The sequence below is a fragment of the Eretmochelys imbricata genome, chromosome 13 (assembly GCF_965152235.1).
Source record: "Eretmochelys imbricata isolate rEreImb1 chromosome 13, rEreImb1.hap1, whole genome shotgun sequence".
In the NCBI taxonomy this organism is placed as follows: domain Eukaryota; kingdom Metazoa; phylum Chordata; order Testudines; family Cheloniidae; genus Eretmochelys; species Eretmochelys imbricata.
In genome coordinates, this window is record NC_135584.1 from 11,070,321 (window position 1) to 11,093,917 (window position 23,597).

General features: G+C 39.9%; 1 protein-coding gene across 1 annotated transcript in view; it reads right to left on the reverse strand.

Moving 5' to 3' along the window:
* The window catches only part of GNAS (GNAS complex locus), a 151,948-nt gene that overhangs the window by 61,356 nt on the left and 66,995 nt on the right, over positions 1-23,597 (reverse strand). Inside the window, exon 5 of the mRNA XM_077831862.1 lies at positions 289-386. Coding sequence (XP_077687988.1) covers positions 289-386 — 98 coding nt within the window. The remainder of the gene's footprint in view (positions 1-288; positions 387-23,597) is intronic.

The following is a 23,597-nucleotide window of genomic DNA, read 5'->3' on the forward strand; positions in this document are numbered from 1 at the left end:
AGACACAGTTTATCTCAGGAAAAATTGAGTCCCCTGTCAAGACTGCTTAAAGGGATCTCCCATGTTTGCAATACAATTTTTCTTTAACGTGTAAAGACTACCATTAGCTGACTATTTTTAGGAGGTCCCACAAGTGGCTGATTAAGATAATGTTTACTATACAGTGAAACCGTATTCTTTTCATGGGACAGAATGTGTGTGTGTCAGGAAACAAAGTAAATTCTATCATTTGCAAATACTAAAATTATAGCTATTGACAATACACATCAGAACAGAAGTACTACTTACTACTGTGCACAGTCAATCAATTGATATTCATTAGACCTCTCGTAGCAGGCTTTCACACCTTCATCTTGCCAAAGTGTTTTTGTGTGTTCATAAAACTCCTGAAAGCAAAACAGAGGGGCAAAAAGTCAGCAGGAAAAGGAGTATGTACATACAAAGAAAAACAATTATAAATGTTTTATGCTCAGTGCTAACTTTAGAGCACAGCTAGATGTCTGCACCATCTTGACTTTATACAAACTGATACACTGTCTCTGAACGGTTTTGTCTGTGGGCACAGATCATGTTCTCATACATGTACAGCTTTGAGCTTTTCAATAAGTACCACTAACTGTTTGGCAAAGCTTGCTCCCTAATTTCTCTCTTCTGCCAACTCTTGGTATTACCTTCCCTATGTTACTTAGTTCATCATTTTCAGGGGCAAGCACGTTTACATTGCCGAGTGCCAAGTCTTTTTTATTTTATTTTTTTTCACAAGGCATACATACCTGTAATTCTTATGTAAAGGTAGAGACCACATCCCTGATTTTAGACACAAGATGCAGAGGCTCAACAACAAACTAAAATAATTTAGAACTCTTGGGGAATCCACAGGCCATGTGACCAAAGGGCGTACACAGAATATCACCGCCTCTGTCAGCTTCAAACAACAACAAAACTCCAATTCACAGGAGGTGACTGAGTGTGGATCTAGGTAAAATTTTCCAAAAGCACTAAAGTGACCATTTTCAAAAGTGACTTAAGTGCCTAAGTCCCGCTAACTTTCAATGATGTGGGTTCTCAAGTGCCTACTCCACTTCTGAAAATGAGAGCTAGGCTCCTAAGTGATTTAAGTGCATTCAAAAATGTGATTCCGCTAATATAAATCACTACCTGCAGAGAACAGGAACTTTCTTCTCCACCAATAGATCCATGCCTGAAGACTACAAAGCTCAAAGGATGTCTCTTAAAAAGAAGATTTGCTTTTGTAAAAGTAAAATGTCAGGAATAAAACCTCACAGAGATAACTCAACCAAAAGCCTAGATTGCGAGGAGTAAGAGGTAGGAAAAGATGTCGTAAAAAGTAAGGTAACAGAAACACACTTCTGACATCTGTCCCCCAGATCCTCAATATCTACAAGTAACAGTGGTGGGACACTAGCCCTACCTACTACATTCCATAATGTGACAGTCTGAATTCACACACACTGCAGCAGGAACATTTCTCAAATCAAAACAGAGCATGACCAATACATTAGTAAAATGATTCCATGCAGTAAGTCAAAATCCTAATTCAGAAAATATGTATGGTAACAAATAAAACGCTCCCTCTTAATAAATGTACTAAAAATAAAATACATATCTTCAGTTTACCTGTACACTTAGATTATCTAAGAAATATATATCTACAAATTCCAGTTCCGCACAATATGGGTATAATAAGGAACTAATGGGGAAAAGGAGACAAATAAACAATACATGCTATATTACATTCTAAGTAGATAGTGATGCAGCTACCTGAAAAGTATTTCCACACAGACCTACAAAAGAAACAGTGAAACATCCCATCCCAGAATGCAGACGTAATACAAATTGGAAAGCATGTGCTATGCAAAAACACTTTGTTGTTTTCAAAAAGACACAGAAATAAAACAGTGCAAAGGGCTCTCTCTTTGTCGTAAATTTTTTTGTTTATTTAGTTTATTTATTTATTTTTGAAGTAAAAGGAGAGTGCAGATCCAAATAGACTTTCTCCAAGAGATGATTCACAACTTGTAGATTATACTGACTGACTCTACATGCTAGTGACAACTGATTTCCCTGCTGCGTAAGTGACCACTTGGAAGGACGGTTTGGACACAGTTCAATACCCAACTTTGAGAGTTTTCTGATATAAGCAGGAAGATCTTGTACTGTCCATATGTGCAGAGAGTAAAAATAAATAAATATTTAATTAAAAAACCAACAACAAATGCCTGAATATCTGGTTTGAACAACATAAATTCCAAGAACACCAGGCCTCCAAAAGTCTAAAATGCATAAGGGGCCACTCTCCATCTCAGTCCATAATTGTGACAACAGGAGGCCTGAAAATTTCAAATTCCTTGAGGGAAGGAATATTTGCTGTGTAACATATTTCAAGAGATGCATCAATATGATTTACTTGAAGACTGGGTAGAAGTTTTAGGTAGAGCAGAATGCAGACACTTACTGGGCAGAATAGGGCTAAAGGAAAAGGGAATACCTGTGCTTTGAGCTTTGCACCGGCTTCCTGTTTGCTTCCAAGTGCAACTCAACATATTGATTATCTCCAAAGACCACATCTCTCTATGCTATGCTACTGCTGGCTGGAATACCACTACTAAACCCAGAGATGGGCAACAGTGAGCTCTTGGCTAAGGGTTACCACCTCTGAAGCCTGGCTGGCTGTTCATCTATCAAAATGACAGCCTATCAAACTGCAGTAAACTCTACACTTGATTAACACACATTCAGTTCCTCAATTTGTACATATACTATGCACAGATTAGATACTACAGGGCCACATTCATTCAGTGGAATGATTTATTTATCTAATCAGAATTTTTTTTCCAGTCTTTTCATTTATTAATGACTAATAAGCTAATTTCCACAGAAAGAGGTTCATTATAGGGGCAGCTTGCCATTTACCCGACCTGCTGAAAATAAATAATGTTTAAAAAAATTAAAAGGGAAAAATAAGAATTCTAAACTTAGTTTTGAGGCATTTAAGCTGGGCCATAACAAACATTCTGGCTCCCTTTCAAGTTCCCCAAATCCGCTATGATAAAAATATTTATTTTATTCTTTTCCTCACTTAATGGTGATATATTGCCTGAATTTAAGGTCTGTTTATAGTTTTGGAAGTGTCAGCAATCCACTCAATTAAAAAAAAAAATAAAAAACACAGACTGGTTCATTTGTGTTCAAATCTACACAGAAGTGTAAAGGTATTGCTCTTCTGGGTTCCAAATAAGTGGTGATTGCTGGAAGGTATCTGTATCTCAAGAATAATATAATTGGACAACATCAGACTTCTAACATCTGTATCTTACAAAATAAATTATCAAAGGATTTACAGGATTTAACTTTTTGCAGTGTAACAACAGATGTAAGCACACTGGATTTATGGATTAAAAGCACCATACAAAAGCTAGATATTATTATTATGCCAGAGTTAAATACTACATATGTTCCTAAAATGGATTATAATCAAACACATATCCCAGGAAAGCTCTATACTTCAGTACACCTGCCACAGACATACTAAAAATACTATATGAAAAAAGGCTTTCTGCATGTGAAAAAGTAAGTTTCAGCTCCAGCAACTTTACATGTTTCATATATAATCATATTTCTGGCTTCTAGCCCAAGAAAGGATTTTTGAATAAACTTAAAAGAAACAAGCAACAACTTAGTAATTTAAGTACACAAAACACTGCACACACTACTGTTATAAATAACCATAGACTTTTCTGCCTATCAGAGCTTTTAAGCAGTTTGGATTTAATTCCCTTAGACCGGTTATTCACTGGCTCAAGTACCATATTCCGGTCACCTTTTCTGCGAGCAGAACTGCACATGACCTTTCAAATAATCATTGTACAGTTGTTGGGTTTTTTAAAATTACATTTCCCCTACTTCTTGTTTAAAGGAAAGGAATTTCTCTAAACAGCCCTGCAGTTTTAAAACACCATTGCTTGGATATCTCTTCAGGAGCTCGGCTATGGAAATGGCAGTTTACCAATGAGCAGAATATTTCTATTTCATGGGCATACGTGTTTAGGTTACACCCTCCCCAGAAAAATACGTCAGAAGCGCCTCACATTCTTATACTGTCCATGTGATCATAAGACAGCAGCCATATCCAAACCCAATTCCCAAAGTTTTATTTTAGGACCTCTACAAAGAAATTCAGCTTCTTGGTTTTTGCCAGCTGAAATCCCCTTTCAGCCAATGTGTTTAGTTACAGCTCTAACTATTCTAGTATGTTAATGGTGATCACAGAATCACAGGACTGGATGGGACCTCAGGAAGTCATCTAGTCCAGTCCCCTGAACTCATGGCACGACTATTATCAAGACCATCTGCCATTTGTTAACTGGAAGTAGATTTAACAGTCCAGATGAATTTGCAGGTCTAATCTGCACACATGATCACCCTGAGTGTTTGTGCAATTGTGGCAAGCAAGCATCTAAATGAACGGTCAAGCGCACATTAATCACTATTGGGTGTTCACTCTCAGTAACTGTGCACACATATTAGCCACATAAATGTGCACTCATTTTTGAATTTCCCCAATGGTGTAATCCTAATCCTCCCCCCACACATTTTTTTTTCTATTGAGGGCATGGAAAAATGTATTTAGAGAATGAGGTTAATTTTTTCAGCCTTTTTTTTTTCTTAAGTGTTTATGGAACAAAAAGCTTAATTTGATATCAACTGGTGTTACACCAAAGAAAGACTGTGGGATTCTAAATATTAACAGTATTAAAGTTAAGTCAAATTCAAAACCGCAGCTGTCTCTCTTTAACATCAAAACAACAAGGAGTCTGGTGGCATCTTAGCCTTTAAGGTGCCACCGGACTCCTTGTTTTTGTGGATATAGACTAACATGGCTACCCCCTGTCTCTTTAACATGAATTTTAATCGATATTTGAAGAAAGAGAAACAACAATTTCCTTGTGAAGGAAAATGCCGATGGGATAGGAGAAGCAGGATAAAGTTTCAATCACTATTACTTCAAAAATCTCTCTTGCCACTCGTTAGTTCAGGGTAGTTCTTTTCCTTCCCCCATCCCTTTTTTGTACTCAGTTAATTTTCTACTTCAGTAAATTCTTAATTCTCAGTCTTGGTTTCATTTCTCCTACCCCATGAGTTGCCCTCTGATTAAAACTTTGTATTTTCTAGGCATTTCTTGTTCTGATTGTTCCTTTCCCCTGGTCCCACAACTTGGAGTTTATTTTTAGTTATAAAGCTATTCACAGTGCAGCGAGGGAAAGGACGTGTTGTCCAAAGTCCCTGCTGCTCTGGTTACCTGAGAAGAAAGGAGGAGAAAGAAAGATCGATTTGCATTTCCGTGGAACTTTCTCATAGCTAAACTCTTATTGCCCTAACAGATTTTGGATAGCTAGCCCAGCAGTTCGGTGTACATTTAGTACGAAAACAGACTTAAACTGAAGACATCATCTGAAAGGTGAATTATCTTCATATACGCCCTAAAATATTAAGTTTCTTTTTTCAGATCAGCAATCAGCATAAAAATGAACTCAAATTTACAAAAACGTCAGCAAACCATATAGCGTCCTCAGGCGCTGCAAATGTATGTTTGTATTAGGAGAAAAGAAACAGCAGCTTAATGAAAAAAAATGCATGAGAACAATGAACCTCTGTTGCATCTATCCAGGACCTTAACTTTATGTTCCGACACACTTTTGATCTTCCTCCCCCACTCTTGCCATCTCACCCATTAACTTCTCTTGTCCCAGAGTTTTGTTACCTTGATGCGTCTCTTCAAAACAAGCAACAGCAAAACAACTGAGGAAATATAAAACTACCACAATTTTACTGTACTTTTTACGTTGTATTAACTACTTAGCTGCTGAATGATTTACCAAGGCTGTTCAGCACGTTCTGTTCCAAGACTGTTCAGTGTTCTGACTTTCTATTTATTTCAAGTCCATGCCTAAGAATGCTCAGTGTAGAACTTTTATTACTGTAATCGTGGACAGAAAAGACCACAAGCTTTTTGAGATTGTGGCATAATTTATATTAATTTAATTCTCACGTATCCAGCTCTCATACCTATGGGCAGGCTGACCTTGAAAGTTAACGACAGCCTCTTTTCACCCTAAACTATCATCCAGGGACACCAATGTCTCACTTTGGCTCACCTGAGCAAAACACAACCAAGCAGTCAAAGGGGCAGTGACACACATTAACCTGTAAAATGCCTAAATCTCACACCGCGAGGTTGGAACCTTCCATGGTTGAACCTACTTCAGTCCCCCAATGGCTGGCGTGTTAATCAGTGAGAGAAGGAATCCCCCCACCTCCCAAATGCAACAAGAGTGATAGGTAATAGACTTCCCCTATTAATGATGATTTAAAAGTCAGTCAATTCTAATACATTGCATTTTTCCAGACCCTTTTAACCCAGAACCCTAACGTGCTTTGCAAACATTAATAAATTTAGTCTCAACCCCTGTGAGGAAGGAACCAAGGCACAGAGGTTGGATAACTTGCTCAGGACCCTAGAGGAAATCTCTGGCACAGCTAGGAACAGAACTCCTGGACTCCCGACTCCCATTCTGATGTCTTACTCACATTTTACAGTAAGGGCTTCTCAGGAGGACTATTCATCACAGCAATTAGGTCTAAGAGCAGCAAGCTTATGTGAACAGAGGAAAGTAAAAATAAACCATGAAAAAACCTCCCTGGAAACTCAACATGGAAGCAATTTAAAAATGGACATTTTCCAGAACAAGCCAATGTAACCACGCTGAAAATATAACCAAAGCATTTCATCCTACAACCAGGATAACCTAGTGCAGGACAGAAACAAGATACAGTAGTTAAGCACATAACTGAATACACTACTCTTAGAGGAAGGAGATTAGGAGAAGCTCCTCTTGTCATGATGTTATAGAGGAGAAAAAATAACACCAGATTCTTGCATTACAAGCTTTTAGGGCCATGTGAGCTCTAGGCTAGTCAGCAGAAAGGCTGAGTCTGGATTTGACACCTAATCAGTGACGTGCCCAGAAAGAGTGTCCTCACAGTGATATATCCCATGTCCCCCAAAATAACATTTGGGTCACAGTAGTGGGAGATGGGTAAACGAGAGGCCATCTTCTTTATCCTCCTTTCTGTCATAATAGGCAGGAAGACTGGGCCAAATTAGCAATAAAATATTTTAATACTGCAGATTAGACTTTTCTGGTGTCTGTCCTGCTAATCTGAACTGCACCCACAAATATTTATGCAATCTTTTTAATATGGTTATTAACTGTTCATGTGGGATGGAAAAAGAATTCAAGTCCACATTCCTTGAACTTTATTGGTGTTTCAAAATCAGGAAGTACAATAAACAGTGAGTAAGAGATTAGTGTCTTAGAAAGTAAGAATTGTTTTTTTTGTTTTGTTTTGCCCATGTGGGGCAATCTTTTGTCCTGAGACCATCTCAAAAAATCCTCAAACCCTTTGGCCTCAATTCTGATATCGCTTACACAAGTGCAAATCAGGAGTGTAAAACTGGTGAGAGATGAGAACCAGACACAGGGAGTATAACTATGCTCTACCTTTATTAGAAAACCACTTCCATTTAAAGCAGCTGATCTGAGTAATTTAAAGCATGTTAATTGTTTTTTTAAAACAGATTTCAATCTTTAAAAATTACAACAGCTGCACTCTAAGGATTCTGAAATAATCTTTAGTATCACTAAATTAGCAAAATGAAGGATGCATGTAGCAATAATGAACGGGTAAGGAAAAAAACTGGAGAAAACCTTAAGGTCACATTTAATTCTCAGATGTTTGCCTGAGGGGCAAGATAAGGTTGGAAGATGTTTGCTTACGGAAAATATAAATTTTTGCTTCATATTTAGGTGAAAAGCAGAAACTAACTGAAGTCAAGCAAGGCCACTGTGGAGAAGCGAAATAAATTCTTTGCATTGGTCATCATGGTTGAAGACGTGAGGGAGATTCCCAAACCTGAATCATTCTTTTTAGGTGAGAAATCTGAGGAATTGTCCCAGATTGAGTTGTCAGTAGAGGAGGTTTTGGAACAAATTGACAGTAATAAGTCACCAGGACCAGATGGTATTCACCCAAGAGTTCTGAAGGAACTCAAATGTGAAATTGCAGAACTACTAACTGTAGTCTGTAACCTATCATTTAAATCAGCGGAGGATAGTTAATGTGACGTCAATTTTTAAAAAGGGCTCCAGAGGTGATCCCAGAAATTACAGGCTAAACTTGACTTTAGTACCGGGCAAACTGGTTGAAACTATAGTAAAAAACACAATTGTTAGACACATAGATGAATATTATTTGTTGGGGAAGAGTCAATGTGGTTTTTGTAAAGGGAAATCATGCCTCACCAATCTACTAGAATTCTTTGAGGGGGGTCAACAAGCATGTGGATAAGGGGGATCCAGTGGATATAATGTACTTAGATTTTCAGAAAGCCTTTGACAAGGTCCCTCACAAAAGGCTCTTAAGCAAAGTAAGCGGTCACGTGATAAAAGGGAAGTTTCTCTCATGGACTCATAACTGGTTAAAAGATAGGAAACAAAGGATAGGAATAAATAGTCAGTTTTCAGAATGGAGAGAGGTAAATAGTGGTGTCCTCCAGGGGTCTGTACTGGACCCAGTCCTATTCAACAATTCATAAATGATCTGGAAAAAGGGGTAAATAGTGAGGTGGCAAAATTTGCAGATGACAGAAAACTACTCAAGATAGTTAAGCCCCAGGCGGACTGCGAAAAGCTACAAAAGGATCTCTCAAAACGTAGTGACCAGGCAACAAAATGGCAGATGAAATTCACTGTTGATAAATGCAAAATAATGCACATTGGAAAACATAATCCCAACTATACATCTAAAATGATGGGGTCTAAATTAGCTGTTACCACTCAAGAAAGAGATCTTAGAGTCATTGTGGAAAGTTCTCTGAAAACATCCACTCAATGTGCAGCAGCAGTCAAAAAAGTGAACAAAATGTTGGGAATCATTAAGAAAGGGATTGATAATAAGTCAGAAAATATCATATTGCCTCTGTATAAATCCATGGTACGCCCACATCTTGAATACTGCGTGCAGATTTGGTCGCCCCATCTCAAAAAAGATCTATTGGAATTGGAAAAGATTCAGTGAAGGGCCACAAAATGATTAGGGGGTATGGAACGGCTGCCAAATGAGGAGAGATTAACAGGATTGGGATTTTTCAGCTTGGAAAAGAGATGACTAAAGTGGGATATAATAGAGGTCTACAAAATCATGACTGGTGTGGAGACAGTAAATAAGGAAGTGTTATTTACTCCTTCTCAAAACACAAGAACTAGGGGTCACCAAATGAAATTTAATAGGCAGCAGATTTAAAATAAACAAAAAAATATTTTTTCACACAATGCACAGTCAACCTGTGGAACTCCTTGCCAGAGATGTTGTGAAGGTCAAGACTACAACAGGGTTCAAAAAAGAACTAGATAAATTCATGGAGGATAGGTCCATCAATGGCTATTAGCCAGGATGGGCAGGGATGGTGTCCCTAACCTCTGTTTGCCAGAAGCTGGAAATGGCAACAAGGGATGGATCACTTGATGATTACCTTTTCTGTTCATTCCCTCTGGGGCACTTGGCATTGGCCACAGTTGGAAGACAGGATACTGGGCTAGATGCACCTTTGGTCTGACCGAGTATGACCTTTCTTGTGTTATGTTCTTAAGTCACAAGCTTTTGAGTTTGAATAATTCTGATTTGTATCTTCTATAAAAACAATTAAATAGGAACCAAAAGTAGCCAAAAATTACCAATCACATTTTGTAGTAGGGAAGTTTCCTGGAAAGAAATAGCCAGGAGACTAGTCCTTGCATATCTATTTCTTGTTTCCTATAACACTAATTCATCTGTTGGTACATTCAAATACAATATACTACATAGCAGTGTCAATGTAGACTTTTTTCTGCACTATATAATGAAACCCTTTAATAGGGCTAAAAACAAACCAGAATGACATTTTAACGAGAGATGAGACCCCATAGTCTTATAAGATCTAAAACCTTAGTCCAAAAGTTATCCATATCATTGGACGACTACAGTAGAGCTACCAGTCTGTGTTAACTGATTAGAATAGTTTTCTTCATCCCAGTAATTTCCCATTAAAATGAATTAACAGTTGCACAACACACATCCAAACTGTTGTTGAACTGGTGTAAGCTATAGTAGAGTTTTAAAACCACTGCTGACAACATGGCACACCTGAGCAGGGTGAAGAGAGATTCTTCCTGAAAACCATGAGCATAGTTTGGGGGGAGGGAAGGACAGGGGGAACGTTGCCCCCCAAACCGCAAGCCTCAGAAGGTTTGGAATTTGCCTACCCCATGCTTAGCCCCACTGGCCTTACTGGAGCTGTCCCCATTCCCCCCAAATATAGAAGTCAAACTATGCCTATGCTGAAAACCATGTTAACGAGACTGTGCACTTGCCACCTCAGTAGTGTATAATTCAGTTTCATGACATAGTGATAACATAATTTCGAGGAGGGAAGGAAAAAAAAAAATCCATGCCCAAAGCGGTCAGGAAAACCACGCTAGCATGACACTGACTATAGTGAGGACAGGGCCAGAGTTGAAACTGTGCACGTGGGGTAAGGACACGGGCTATCAAGCTGCAAGTTTGAGCACACTCCTTAAGCAACAGGCCACACTCCCTTGAAACTCCAGATTATAGGTCAGTACACTACCTGGGCATGCCTTCGGAGTGTTTGCTTGTGTGCTAGGAAGGTCAGAGATCGCATCCTACTCCTTATACAGAGGTAATGTGGGTTGTGGAGGAAAAGATGCCCTTTTCATTCCATCTAATGTTAATCATGCACACAATATTCTGATCAGGGCAGGATCTAGACCAATATTTGTAGCAAATGTTAAGTGGCTCACTTTCAAAGTGAGCAATGGGAAAAGATATATTGTTACTAAACAGAAAAGAGCCAAGAATATCGATGAGAGGCTTGAGAAACAAGAAATAAAAGATGAAATCCCCAAACTGCAGGTCAGTAAAACTCAAATGTATTATAGTATGAATATACAACAGACTACTCTATTTGCCTGCTTGAAAGTGGGGATACAAATCTGATAGATTTCTTGAAGCAACAGCCCTGAAAATTCTGAGGCTAGATACGGAAGGTGACACAGTAACATGATAATATTTAAGATTCCTAATTTACATGACAAAGAAACATGCTTAGTGGGGCTTTTTGTTTAATTTACTAGAAGATGCTTTATTCCTCTGTGAATTGTGGAGAATACTCCAATACAGTGAATGAATAAGCAATAGTTTGAGTCTACATATATTTATTTATGGTAGTTTAAGCAGACTTCTGGAAGGGAAAAAACTATTTACAAGTGAGACAAAGAAACAGCGTTCCACCCAGAAAAGAAGTTAGCGAGATAAAACACTGGATGACACCAAGGGTATGCTCTACTCAGTAGTGCAGAATCTAATCAAGTTAAAATGCTCTTTATAATAAAGGGGTCGGCAACCTGTGGCACGCAAGCCGATTTTTACTGGCACACTGCTGCCAGCCAGGGTCCCGGCCGCTGCCCCCGCTCAGCCCGCTGCTGGCCTGGGTGAACGGAACCTCAGGCTGGCAGCGGGCTTAGCGGGGCTGGTGGCTGGGACCCCAGCTGGCAGGAGCCGGTAGACGGACCCCCAGACCGGCCGCAGGCTGAGCCGCTCAGCCCGTGGCCGGTCTGGGGTTCTGTCCGCTGGTGTAGTGTATTAAATTTCTCCCCATAGGAATGGGCTGCTTGCGGTGCACCAGGACTGGCAGCCATAAGTAAGTAGCACATTCCTACGGGGTGAAATTTAATACACTACACCTGGGTAGGGAAGGCTCTGCCTCCCCAAACAGCCCGCCCCCTATCCGCCCCCTCCCACTCCCTGACTGCCCTCCTCATAACCCCTGACCCATCCAACCCCCCCCACTCCTTGCTCCCTGACCAAACCCCCCCATCCGCCCCCCGGGACCCTCCACCCCTATCTGCCCCCTCCCCCGGGACCCCACCTCTCCATCCAACCCCCCTGCTTTCTGTCCCCTGACTGCCCCGACCCCTATCCACACCCCCAATGGACCCCCCCGGGACTCCCACCCCTATCCAACCACTCCTGTTCCCTTACCATGCCGCTCAGAGCATCAGGACTGGCAGCCATAAGTAGTACACAGTAAGTAGCATATTTCTATGGGGAGAAACTTAATACACTACACCTGGCCCTGCTCAGCCCGCTGAAGGTCTGGAGTTCTCAAAATATGTTCTCTCACCCCTTATCAAAAATTACACTACAATTAGCTTAAAAACATTGTTTGTATATTACAGTAATTGTTAAAAAATATATAATGTTAATAAATACATAGGTTTGATGAAACAAAGTAGTTGTACTTATGTGCCTGTGCTTAATTTGTGTTTTTGATGATTTACCTTCCAAAAAAAAATCTCACATCTCGCACCCCCAGAAAGGGGATCTCGCACCCCCAGGGGGTGCGCGCACCCCAGGTTAAGAACCACTGCACTAAACTGATAAGATCTGCATTTTAATTTAATTTTAAATGAAGCTTCTTAAACATTTTAAAAACCTTGTTTACTTTACATACAACAATAGTTTAGTTACATAATATAGACTTTTAGAGAGAGACCCTCTAAAAACGTTAAAATGTATTACTGGCACGCGAAACCTTAAATTAGAGTGAATAAATGAAGACTCGGCACACCACTTCTGAAAGGTTGCCGACCCCTGGCTTAGACAAATGTTTAGTAAATTTAAGTAATGGCATCCAGGTGAGCTAGTGTTCTATAAATGTCAGCTAGAGAAAGTGTTAAAGACTTAAGGACACTTGAGGTTGAATGCTTCTCTCTCTCTCTTTTTTTTAAAAAATATAATCCTCAGGAGAAACTCCAGGCCTGGGAAAAAATAAGAATCCAAGACCAGGCTCTTGAGAGACATTTTAAAGGATAAAGTATTAGTAGAAGAAAGAAAGAAAAAAACTGGACAAACTGTCTGAAAGGCTTTGTTCCCTCCAAATATATAAATAACCAAGAGACTTTTTAAAATGTAGTTTATGAAGCCATGTTTTATAGGCATTATGAAGTTGGCAGGGCAAGTGAAACCATGACACCACATTCACAGGAACATGGATGCATAACCTTACCTTCTCTTTGTAAAATATAACGTAGGGTGGATCTGACATTAGAACTGCTTGTTTACTGATTCCAGCTAAGTCAATGTTACTTGGGGAAAAAAAAAAACTGTTAAAAAGGTGTGTACAGCAGTTACACAATGTTGTGGTTAAAACTGGGATTCAATTTCGTTAGGACAAAGTTCAATGTCCCATGAAACTACACGTTTCATAATAAGAGTTTTAAACAGGTCATCCCCTAGTAAACCTAGTGATTAAAGGTCAAACAAAAATCACGTCCTGAGCTGTAAAACCGTATCTCAGGAGACATTTCTCTTCCAGGTTGTTTAGTCTTTAGACATAAAAATAACCCCAAAACCTTGGCTGCAAATTCCCTTACAACCAAGATCTATAAACTGTGGACCTACAAAGTTTACTTTCATGAGAGTCAAGCAGCATTGTTGCATTCCACTTACACCTCGGTATAAGAACATAGGAGCTCCAGCAGGAACTGCAGAGGTTGATTTTTCTTTCTAGGATAAGCAAATACAAGAGAAACAGATTTATTTTATTCTATTCTGATTTGAAATCAAATGGGGGTACTACTGATATTAAGGCTACTCAGACTAGGAACCCAAATGATCCCCACCCTTTGGTAGTACTACTTACATTTATGGGATAACAGAATACAAGGTTTAATTAGCTGCTCATTTGGATAGGAAATCATCCACATTCCTAAATGGTGTGAATAAGTGCTAATTATTGCTTGCTATTTCAGGGGAAATGTGGTACTGATGCTATCGCAAAGGAAACACACAACTACGAATAGTTTAAGATATTCTCAAGTAACTGGCTTGTATCCAAAGCTGAACACAAAGCTCTATGGGAGGGGCCAGGGTACTCAGCACTTTCTGTAAGGAACATTTTGAGTGAGGATTCAGTCCCATTATCAAGAGTTTTTCATGCTTGGAAACAAACAAGGAAGATGAAATATTTTGGACTACTGCCTGCAGCACCACTGTCCTCAGATTTCTGGTAGCACAAGTTATACCGGACTTGGCTGGAAGGAGAAGAGTGGATGGTGGGAGGGGAACCCTGTTCCAGAAGCACCTGTGAAATTTAAACTTTCATTTTCTCCTTTGCTAGCATTTCAGAACCCTACTGTATTCAGCACACAGTTCTGTATCCTTATCTGCACAATGCCTTTGGTTAAAAAGCGATCACTAGCATGGTCATATATTTCCATTTTTTCCCCCTTCCGTCAACAACATACCACACAGGCTGCCTTTGCTGCAACACAAACCCTGAGAGCTTTATTTCTCTTCTGTATGTAACCACCCATTAAAAACACCAACATCATTCTGAAGGGGAGGAAGAATGGACTCGTGGTTAAGGCATTGAGCTAGAAGTCAGGACATTTGGGTTCTATCCTCTGGTCTGCCAGAGGCTCACTGTGTAACCCTGGGTGAGGCACTCAACTTCCCTGTAATTCTTTTCAGTACTTATTAATGCTTAGCAATACAACATCCCTTTGGAAGGGAGCAAACTCATTAACGGGTTAAATTCACACAAGGCTCTCTGTACCACTTTGGCTCTGTGGTGGGGCACAGAACACAGAGGCCAGGGATGCACTGCAAAACCTCTGACAGAGAGAGGATTTGAGAATGCTTTGAGATTTTTATTTTTTTGAGTCTTTTAACCTGAGGATTGAGAGACTCCTTTAACATCAAGTCAGTTAGTTGATTTTTGTATTGTGTGCACTTGCAGAGATGTGATAAGTACATGGTAAATTTTAAAATAAATACTCAAATCTAGTGGTTTTATCACCCTATGTAATTGTGGCAAACCATAATTCCAACCCATGCACTGAAGGGAGAGGCCATAAAGGGGCTGTATTGTAGCCCTGCTGCCACCTTTCAGGTTGGAGAGAGAAAAATCTATCCCCTCCCACAAATCTCCACATTGTGGCCTGCAAAAAGTGCAAATCTGGTTTTATGCAGGAGAGGTGAATTTCATCTAACGATTCTAAACCACTGAGCACTGTATCATCTACTCAGATTATCCTTTACTAAAATAGATAGTTTTTAAATCAATGGCCAGTGATCGGTTGACCTAAGTTAGCCAAAGAATTCAAAACCGTAAGTATCTTGTAAATCCAACAGTAGGATCGAAGTCTAAGTCACCTTACACATTCAGTCAAATGTGGCTTTTAGCCACTAATGAACCTGGCTTCTAGATGCAATTACTACTCCATAATGTTTTTTTTTCCCCACTGGACAAAATGAAAAACGCTTTGATTCTTAGAAGATCCTGTACATTGGTTTACCTAAAAGTATAAGGAGGGAGCAAAGGGAGTTACTTTAATAACTGGTCAGCTGAAGCAGCCAGGCAGAGATCATCAACAGAAGAGGGTAAAATGAAATAATGTACTTGATTTTTTTGCAAATTAGAAAACAAGAAAAAAGACTGAGGATCTCTCTCAAACCATCCTACTCACTTTTTTCTGGAAAGAAATTCTAAGTATGTATTACTCAGAGAACGGTTTGTATGACAAAGACAAAGTGAACACAGTTTGGAAAGGAGGAGTTAAAAAAAAAATCAAGCAAGGCAATATTGAGGAGGAGCAGGCTGCCTAGTTTTCCTTGCAAGCCAGTGAATGTTTTATTTTCACTTATCCAATGAACACGGAAAAGGTGGGAACAATTTCAACGTTGGCTTCCCATTTCACATCTGTGACTGAAAACAGAGGATGATGATGAATAAAAGTGAGTTTATATGAAGTTGTTATCTACCCACCCCGCATGTAAGCTCATAACCAAGTGCATGATTCATAAGTAGAGCCCTGCAAATCCACAGATATCCATGGATCATTTTTGCGGATAGTGGATCGGATGCAGATACAACCGGGCAGGGCTCTACTCACCAGTGGCACCTGGCCTGCGGGGTCTGGCTCGGGCAGCCTGGGGTACGCAGTGCTCTCAGGGCCAGCAGCCAATGGCTTGGGCTAAGCGGCAAGTTGGAGCTAGGGCTGTCCAGCACCCTCTTGCCGCGCCACTTCCTGTCCAGCAGCTCAGGCCCCTGAGGCAGCGCCAGTGTCCCCACCACAGCCCAGCCCAGCCCAGCCCAGCAGCACTGGCTGTGCTTCCAGTCCCGGGCCTGGCCCTGGCTCGCCACCGCCTGGGTAGCAGGGTCCAGGCCCTGCCCTAGGGATTGGAGTGGGCAGGGCCCCGGCACCCCACCCCTCCGCCCCACTGTAATGCAATGCCCTCCTGCTGCCATGTGCCATTGCTTGCAAACACCCAGGAGCAGCACGCTATGTGCTGCCCCTTCCTCTCAGTCTCCCCCCTGGGCGGCCCCTTCCCCTCTGGGCGCCCCTTGTCCCCACGCTGCTCCTTACCCCCAGTCCTCACCTTCGCGCTGCCTCTTCCCTGCAAGACCCTGCCGCCCTCCTCGCACCCTCCCCCTACCCCACCTCCCAAGTCGTTAGCCCTTGTGAGACGGCTTGCTGTTGGGGTGTGGATGCAAGTAAAAGACAGCTAGTGGACTGCAGGTGGATACTGGCGGTTGCAGATCCACATTTTTGAATACACGCAGGGCTCTATTCATAAGAATACACAGATCTGATTTTTAGAGAGAGGCTCAAGACCATGCAACACTCTCTGTGCCTTCATCTGCATCCATGAGGACAGTATGTGTGCCCAGAAGAGGCCAGACAGGTAGGTATCTAGGCATTAGCAGGTGCAAATAGAAGTACAAACATGCACATGAAGCTCATGTTTCTAATTTTTAAAAATATCTTGCTCTGAATGTACAATTTATTACCCCCGTATGTAGTTATAGCTATCAAACTGTTTACACTCTACCCTGACTTTAGTATAAGCTGTTCAAGCTATGTGCTTTCAGGAGAGCTATAGAGGTGATATTAGCATCTGAAAGTATTACTATCATGTGGGATAACTCAGAAATTTACTATAGAGGGATTTAAATCAGAATGCTCCCTTAAATCTAATTCATGCTCATGACCCAAGTTACAAAGGAAAGCATGAGGTCCTGCTGCTTTTATCCAGTTTTTTGGAACTCAAGCACAAACACCCATTAGAAGGTAGTGTTATGTTAAATAGAACAAAACAGATTCAAATTATATGCATAGTTTTATAAAAGAAATGGAGAGTCTTTTACTGATCCTATCAAGGGGAAAGGAGAGACCTAGAAGGTGTTCTGACTTAGGAACAGAACAGTTTCCTACGTTTAGCAGAAAGCTTTGAGAACTTGCTAGTTGGTTTTCTGGAGAGCAGGAATCTATGAGAGAGATTTGGAAAGTGTACAACGTAGACAACACATATATAATCTAACAGAGAAATAAAGCTGGCTGTACTCTATCCACATGGCAACTCATGTGTATGTCCAGGGCTTATACAAAATTTTGCTTGACAATAAAAATTCCGGGCCCTAACCAGCATGTTTTTCTGCCTGTGCAAACCTTTATTTGCACGTGAGGTCCAACCAGCTTTCATTGGGACCACAACAGGAGTGAGGTCCTACCTGTGGATTCATTTGCAAGGCTGAATACTGAGTGTTTACACATTTCTCTAGCCTCAGTTCTAACCAAAACTGATGTAACTGTTCTATTCCATGCCATAAAGCAATTTCTCTCTTTGTAGGGATTTCTGGAGTTTACACCTATTTATTGGGGAAATATTTCAATAGCTTTCTGAATTTGAGATAGTAAGCGAAACTGTGCAAAAAACCACAATAAACATTGTGTACAATACCGTAATGCTAAAGAACAACAAATCTAGCACTGAAGGACATGTACAAAAAGACAGTGATATCAGTAAAATTGATATTTACTTAACATCAAATAGCTTGCACTGACATTTAGGTTTTCCTTTAAAAAAGTTTTTATAAAATCTAAGATCACAGAAATGTTGATGACTTTAAAAAAGAAAATTCACCTTCAATAGTGAAAATAAATTTTAATTTTTAAAATTTTCAAGATTTACTTAAGGTGTGATTAGCAACATCAGCTGGGAAAAGGGTTTTTTTCTTTCTTAATTGCATCATTTTTAACCTGACAGCACCCTTTTAAAAAGAATAGCATAACCATAAATCAGTCTGTAGGTCTTCTATAGAGCTAAAGATCTTGTGAGCCCTGGGTGTAAACTCTTAACATTTCTGTATATTTTCAACAAGATTCAGCTGACATCTGCTTTTATTTCGGTAGCAATTTAATTAATCTGTTCCTACACTTTAAAATTGCTTTGAGAAAAGCAAAGAAAATTATACCTAAATTTAAGGCACTACTTCCCCAACATGGATTCAGTCCTAAATAAGAACTCATGAACCTAATATTGCAGGACTGTTGGGATTTGCTGGGTGTGCACACAAATTTATGATATTAAATATCTCATGTACTATTTAAATAAATTAATAAAGAGCAAAGTACTAAAAATAAAGCAGTCAATAACATTGTACAGTAGAAGTTTTTCACCATCATAATTACTACAGAAGTGATATGTGCACAATGTCATATAAAAATAGTGCTGAATTTTGGGTGGTGTAGTTTGAGAAACTCTTAAAAGGTTTCTGTTAACTGTGTAGATGCCTTGCTGAGAACACTGCAGTAATTGAAGGGCATAAATTGTACAATTTTCTAGCTGACAATATCTTAAATTTATGCACCAGATGTTATTTTATGGCATGTGACAAATTAGAGCCTAAGGCCAGGTCTACACTACCCACCGGATCGGCGGGTAGTGATCGATCTATCGGGGATCGATTTATCGCATCTAGTGTAGACGTGATAAATCGATCCCCAATCGCTCTGCTGTCAACTCCGGAACTCCACCAGGGCGAGAGGCGGAAGCAGAGTTGACGGGGGAGCGGCGGCCATCGATCCCGCGCCGCGAGGACGTGAAGTGATTCTAATTCGATCTAAGATACGTCGACTTCAGCTACGCTACTCTCGTAGCTGAAGTTGCGTATCTTAGATCAATTTTCCCCATAGTGTAGACCAGGCCTGAATACTAATATTGTCCCCACTTTCAGTGGGGTTTGAATTGCTGATACTGGCACAATCTTTGGATCATTATTAAAAAAGAAGGCGGGGTTACACTCTTTCCTGCAGCTGCTGACACATTTACTTAGCAGCTAAATCAGGTGGGTTTTTTTGTTGTTGTTTTCTTTTTTTTTTTAAAAAAAAAGGACTAGGAAGTACTGTAGCAAACAAACCAAGCAACCAACCACTGTATAAAAAACCAATATTGTTAGAAAGGCTATTTTTATCTTATAATATGTCCGACTGCATATCTGTTTAAGAAACAAGACAGGACACTTTTTTTTTTTTTAAACAGACCTGTATTCAACGTTTTGAGCTGACAGCAAAATGGTATTGCTCTTCCAAAATATTGTATTAAATATTTATCCTCAATGCAGGCCTCAAGAGAATTTCAACATTGCATGAGTGGTGCATGCTGCAATGCAAACCTTCTGCCTTTTTGACTCTTTAGCAGTGGAAATCAGTCCCAGCACCTTTTGTTACAATTGAAGCTTGTTAGGAAAAATAAATACAAATCGAAAGGCAAAGCTAGGAAACTTAAAAAAAAAAAAAAAAGGATCAGGCAAACTAATAAAGCTGGCTGCCAATGTTACTACAGAAAGGGAAAAGGAGATTAATTATAGAGCATATCAGCAGAGAGCTACTTTGCTAGAGATACTGTCATATCTTTTCTGACTATAAATTGGTTAAAAAAGAAAAAAAGAAGAAGTCCTGTATGTTGTCAACTGCATTGATAACGTAGTAATAGATTAAAATGTTTCCTGTTTCATGGACCTAGTAAAATAGGACCTATTCTTTCATATCTGAAACACATCAAAATCTCACTAATTCAAACAAGCGCAGCCTACACAATTCAGTAAATTGGGCCCTGATCCTGCAAAAAGTTATCACCTGGTATAGCGCATACTCCTGAAAGTGACCAGTTGAAGTCAGCTACTGCTCACTACTATGCACAGGTTTCAGAGTAGCAGCCGTGTTAGTCTGTATTCACAAAAAGAAAAGGGGTACTTGTGGCACCTTAGATAAGACTAAAATTTATTTGAGCATAAGCTTTCGTGAGCTACAGCTCACTTCATCGGATGCATTCAGTGGAAAATACAAATGCACCCGAGGAAGCGAGCTGTAGCTCACGAAAGCTTATGCTCAAATAAATTTGTTAGTCTCTAAGGTGCCACAAGTACTCCTTTTCTTTTTACTATGCACAGTGTGCATTATCATGAATAGCAGTTACTTACAATGGGACCACTCTCAGTAATCTGCAAAATGTTAACACTGGGCTTATTGCATGATCAAGCCTTAGTCAATAAGTAAACATTATTAAAAAAAAATCAAGGATATTGCACCACAAAGTATACTTATAGTTTATATATTTTGACAAGTGTACTTTAGTTTCAATTATTTACTGTGAAACTTCATAATATCCTAGCACATGTACTATGTTTTGTAAAAGTAATGGGGCTAATGCGAGATCTAGCTACAATCTCCGTTTTTAAAGCGGGGAGACATCAGTGGGGTTTTTGTTGAGAATTAGCAGGACTGCAGGTTAGCAAAGTGTGAATTAGTGAGATTTTACTATTTAAAAAAAATTTCCCATAGCCACATGGCGCAAATCAGAGCCACAACAAGCAGCTATGCTGCATCTAATTAGTACAGTAGTTATATACTTTTTAATGAAAAACACAAGAATGAACCTGAGGGGCTAAGTCAGAGCCCCCTCTGTTAAAAGGCTTTATAAAACCCTTCCTTCCTAATTCATCAGTATTCAGGATTTTATTTGTATTGTTGAAGCTGGCTGTTTGTTCTTATCCTCATGTAGCTCACGAAAGCTCATGCTCAAATAAATTGGTTAGTCTCTAAGGTGCCACAAGTACTCCTTTTCTTTTTGCGAATACAGACTAACACGGCTGTTACTCTGAAACCTGTTCTTATCCTGTAGTTCTGGCTTGCCAAACTCAGTTGAGGTAACAAACCCCTGAGGCTAACTGAATTGTTTGACTATTCATTAGAAGAGCTGTTTACTGAGAAGGTGGTGGAGTGAAGAAGACAAAAGTGTCCAGAGATGACATCAGAGGCTCAAACAGCCAATCAGATCAGCCTCTGATCATATCTGGAGCATGTCTTATTGCTTTTTAATAAAAATGGTAAACACTTTGCACTTCTGTAACACCGACCAGTTGAGCATCTCAAACTACTTTATAAACACTAGTAATTTAAGCCTCACAACAGACCCCCGAGATAGACAGATACACGTATTTTATAAATGAGAAAAACATGACAGAATAGTGGACTTGGCCAAGGTCACACAGCAAGTCTGTGGCAGAACCAGGAATAGAAACCAGAGCTGCCCACAAGTCCTGTTCTTTAATGGCTACACTATGCTCCCTGTTGTCCATAGACACCCCAGATAACAGTTTCTCTGTTTTCCAGCTCACCACTATTACCTACTAGATAATATGTTTTCCCTATCTCCACCCTCAAAATCTATGGAATTTAGAACTGTGTGAAGATGACATTCCAATTTAGAAGCGAACAGGTTTGTCACTGCACCGTATGGCTACGGAAGAAGACTGGCAAATGACAGTCAAGCACTGTGTTGAACCTGGTAACCTTTTAGACTCTACCTTTGTAACTAAGATATCAATAAAAATTCTGCTAGCATGCACTAAGCTTTTTATGGCAATCATGTGCAGTATATAAGCAGATCTAACTTTTCTGTATTTTTTTTCTGCTGTACCTTAAATCATTATTTCTTTGATCTGGACTAAGTCAGACTGTTCTGTTTAGGAAAATATTTACAATTCTTCTGTAATAGAAAAATGTAACGGGGAAGAGCGGAATTTACTGTTGCTATGTTGGTCTTGCACTGCAGGATTGTGAATCAGAGAGACCAACTTACACTATATTTTGCAGTTCCCATGAGTAAGCAGGACTTCGAAAGGTCATAGGATTAAGAGGACAACAACTTATGACTCTTTCCACGCAGAAGGATTAATTTTCCTTTCCATATACATACAACAAATGTTATTGGGAATTATACATGTATGTCAATGTAAGTAGAAATCTCAGCATTGGCAAGTGTATTTTGCTGGATAAGAAAATCAGTTACACCATATTTGTGGTATTTGGTATAGAAATTATAAATCAATTACATTTGTTAACTATTTTCCTGCGCAGATAGTTCAGAGAAGATCATTTCAAATCATAAGTAAAAGACAATAGCATGTACATAGAAAATCTTGTTTACATTTTCTTAAATTTCCTTTCTCCATAGATTCCCCAAACTCCTTCAATACCCTTACTGCTCTGGTATAGAATTTAAAAGGGGATCTAGAATTTTTAATATCTAGTTAATGGAAATTATGTCAAGAGAGTTGAAATGACTTTTCATTCTAGTTAAAAAACACATCTGGTCTATTATTAAGTTAAGTACAAACTTAGAAATAGCAAGCAAGAGTGAGTATCAGTGATACTTAGACTGTGACTCTTTAATGTGTCTCATGAACCGCAGCGGGGAAGAGCACATTTGGTAGAGATATGGAAAGGAGAGAGAATGCAACATTTTAAAAGAGATGAATGCAAATGAATGCATACTGCCATCTTCCCCAGCTAACACTGGAAAGTCTATTCAAGACTGCCACAACGTTAGAATAGTTTGTTGCAAAAAGTTCATCCAAAACTCTGAGAAGTCACAAAGCGCACTTCTTCCTGTACTTAAGATTTAATTTGCTGCAAAATTGCTTAACATAATGTGACTGCTTCAACTACAGACTCTCTACACAACTCTAAGCGACCAGTCAGAAAATACTGTTGTGGGCCTGGAACCACAGGGACTATCACTCCCGAGGGAATTCTGCACCAAAAAAGGAAAAATTGTGCACCCGCCCACCAAAAAAAAAAAAAGTATTCTGCACACAGTATTTTAAAATTCTGTAAAATTTTAGAAATTTTATTGGTCAATAAATAAATGTGGAGCTCCAGTATGGCAGCGGGGAGCACAGGCCACTGGCTGCACAGCATGAAGGTGGGAGATCACGCTGCAGCCCTGCCCTCTTGCCCTCCCCAGGACATGGACTCGGCACTGACACTGCACCCGACCCTGATGCACAGGGCAAGGGCTGGGCCTGCTCAAGAAACACCTTGGGGCCCTGCCCCTCCCCACCAGGTGCACCAGTAGGCAGGCTCAGCCCTGCAGGATCCAAGTATGGAGGAGCTTGGCGGGGAGGGGCGGATCCAGGTGTGGAGTAAGAGGGTTCTGTGCGGTGCAATCTGAGTGCAGGTGGGTCAGTGAGGAGTCTGGGTGCAGGGCGGATCTGGATGCACCGGAGCTCTTGGGGTGGGGATCCAGTTGAAGATGGTTGGGACTTA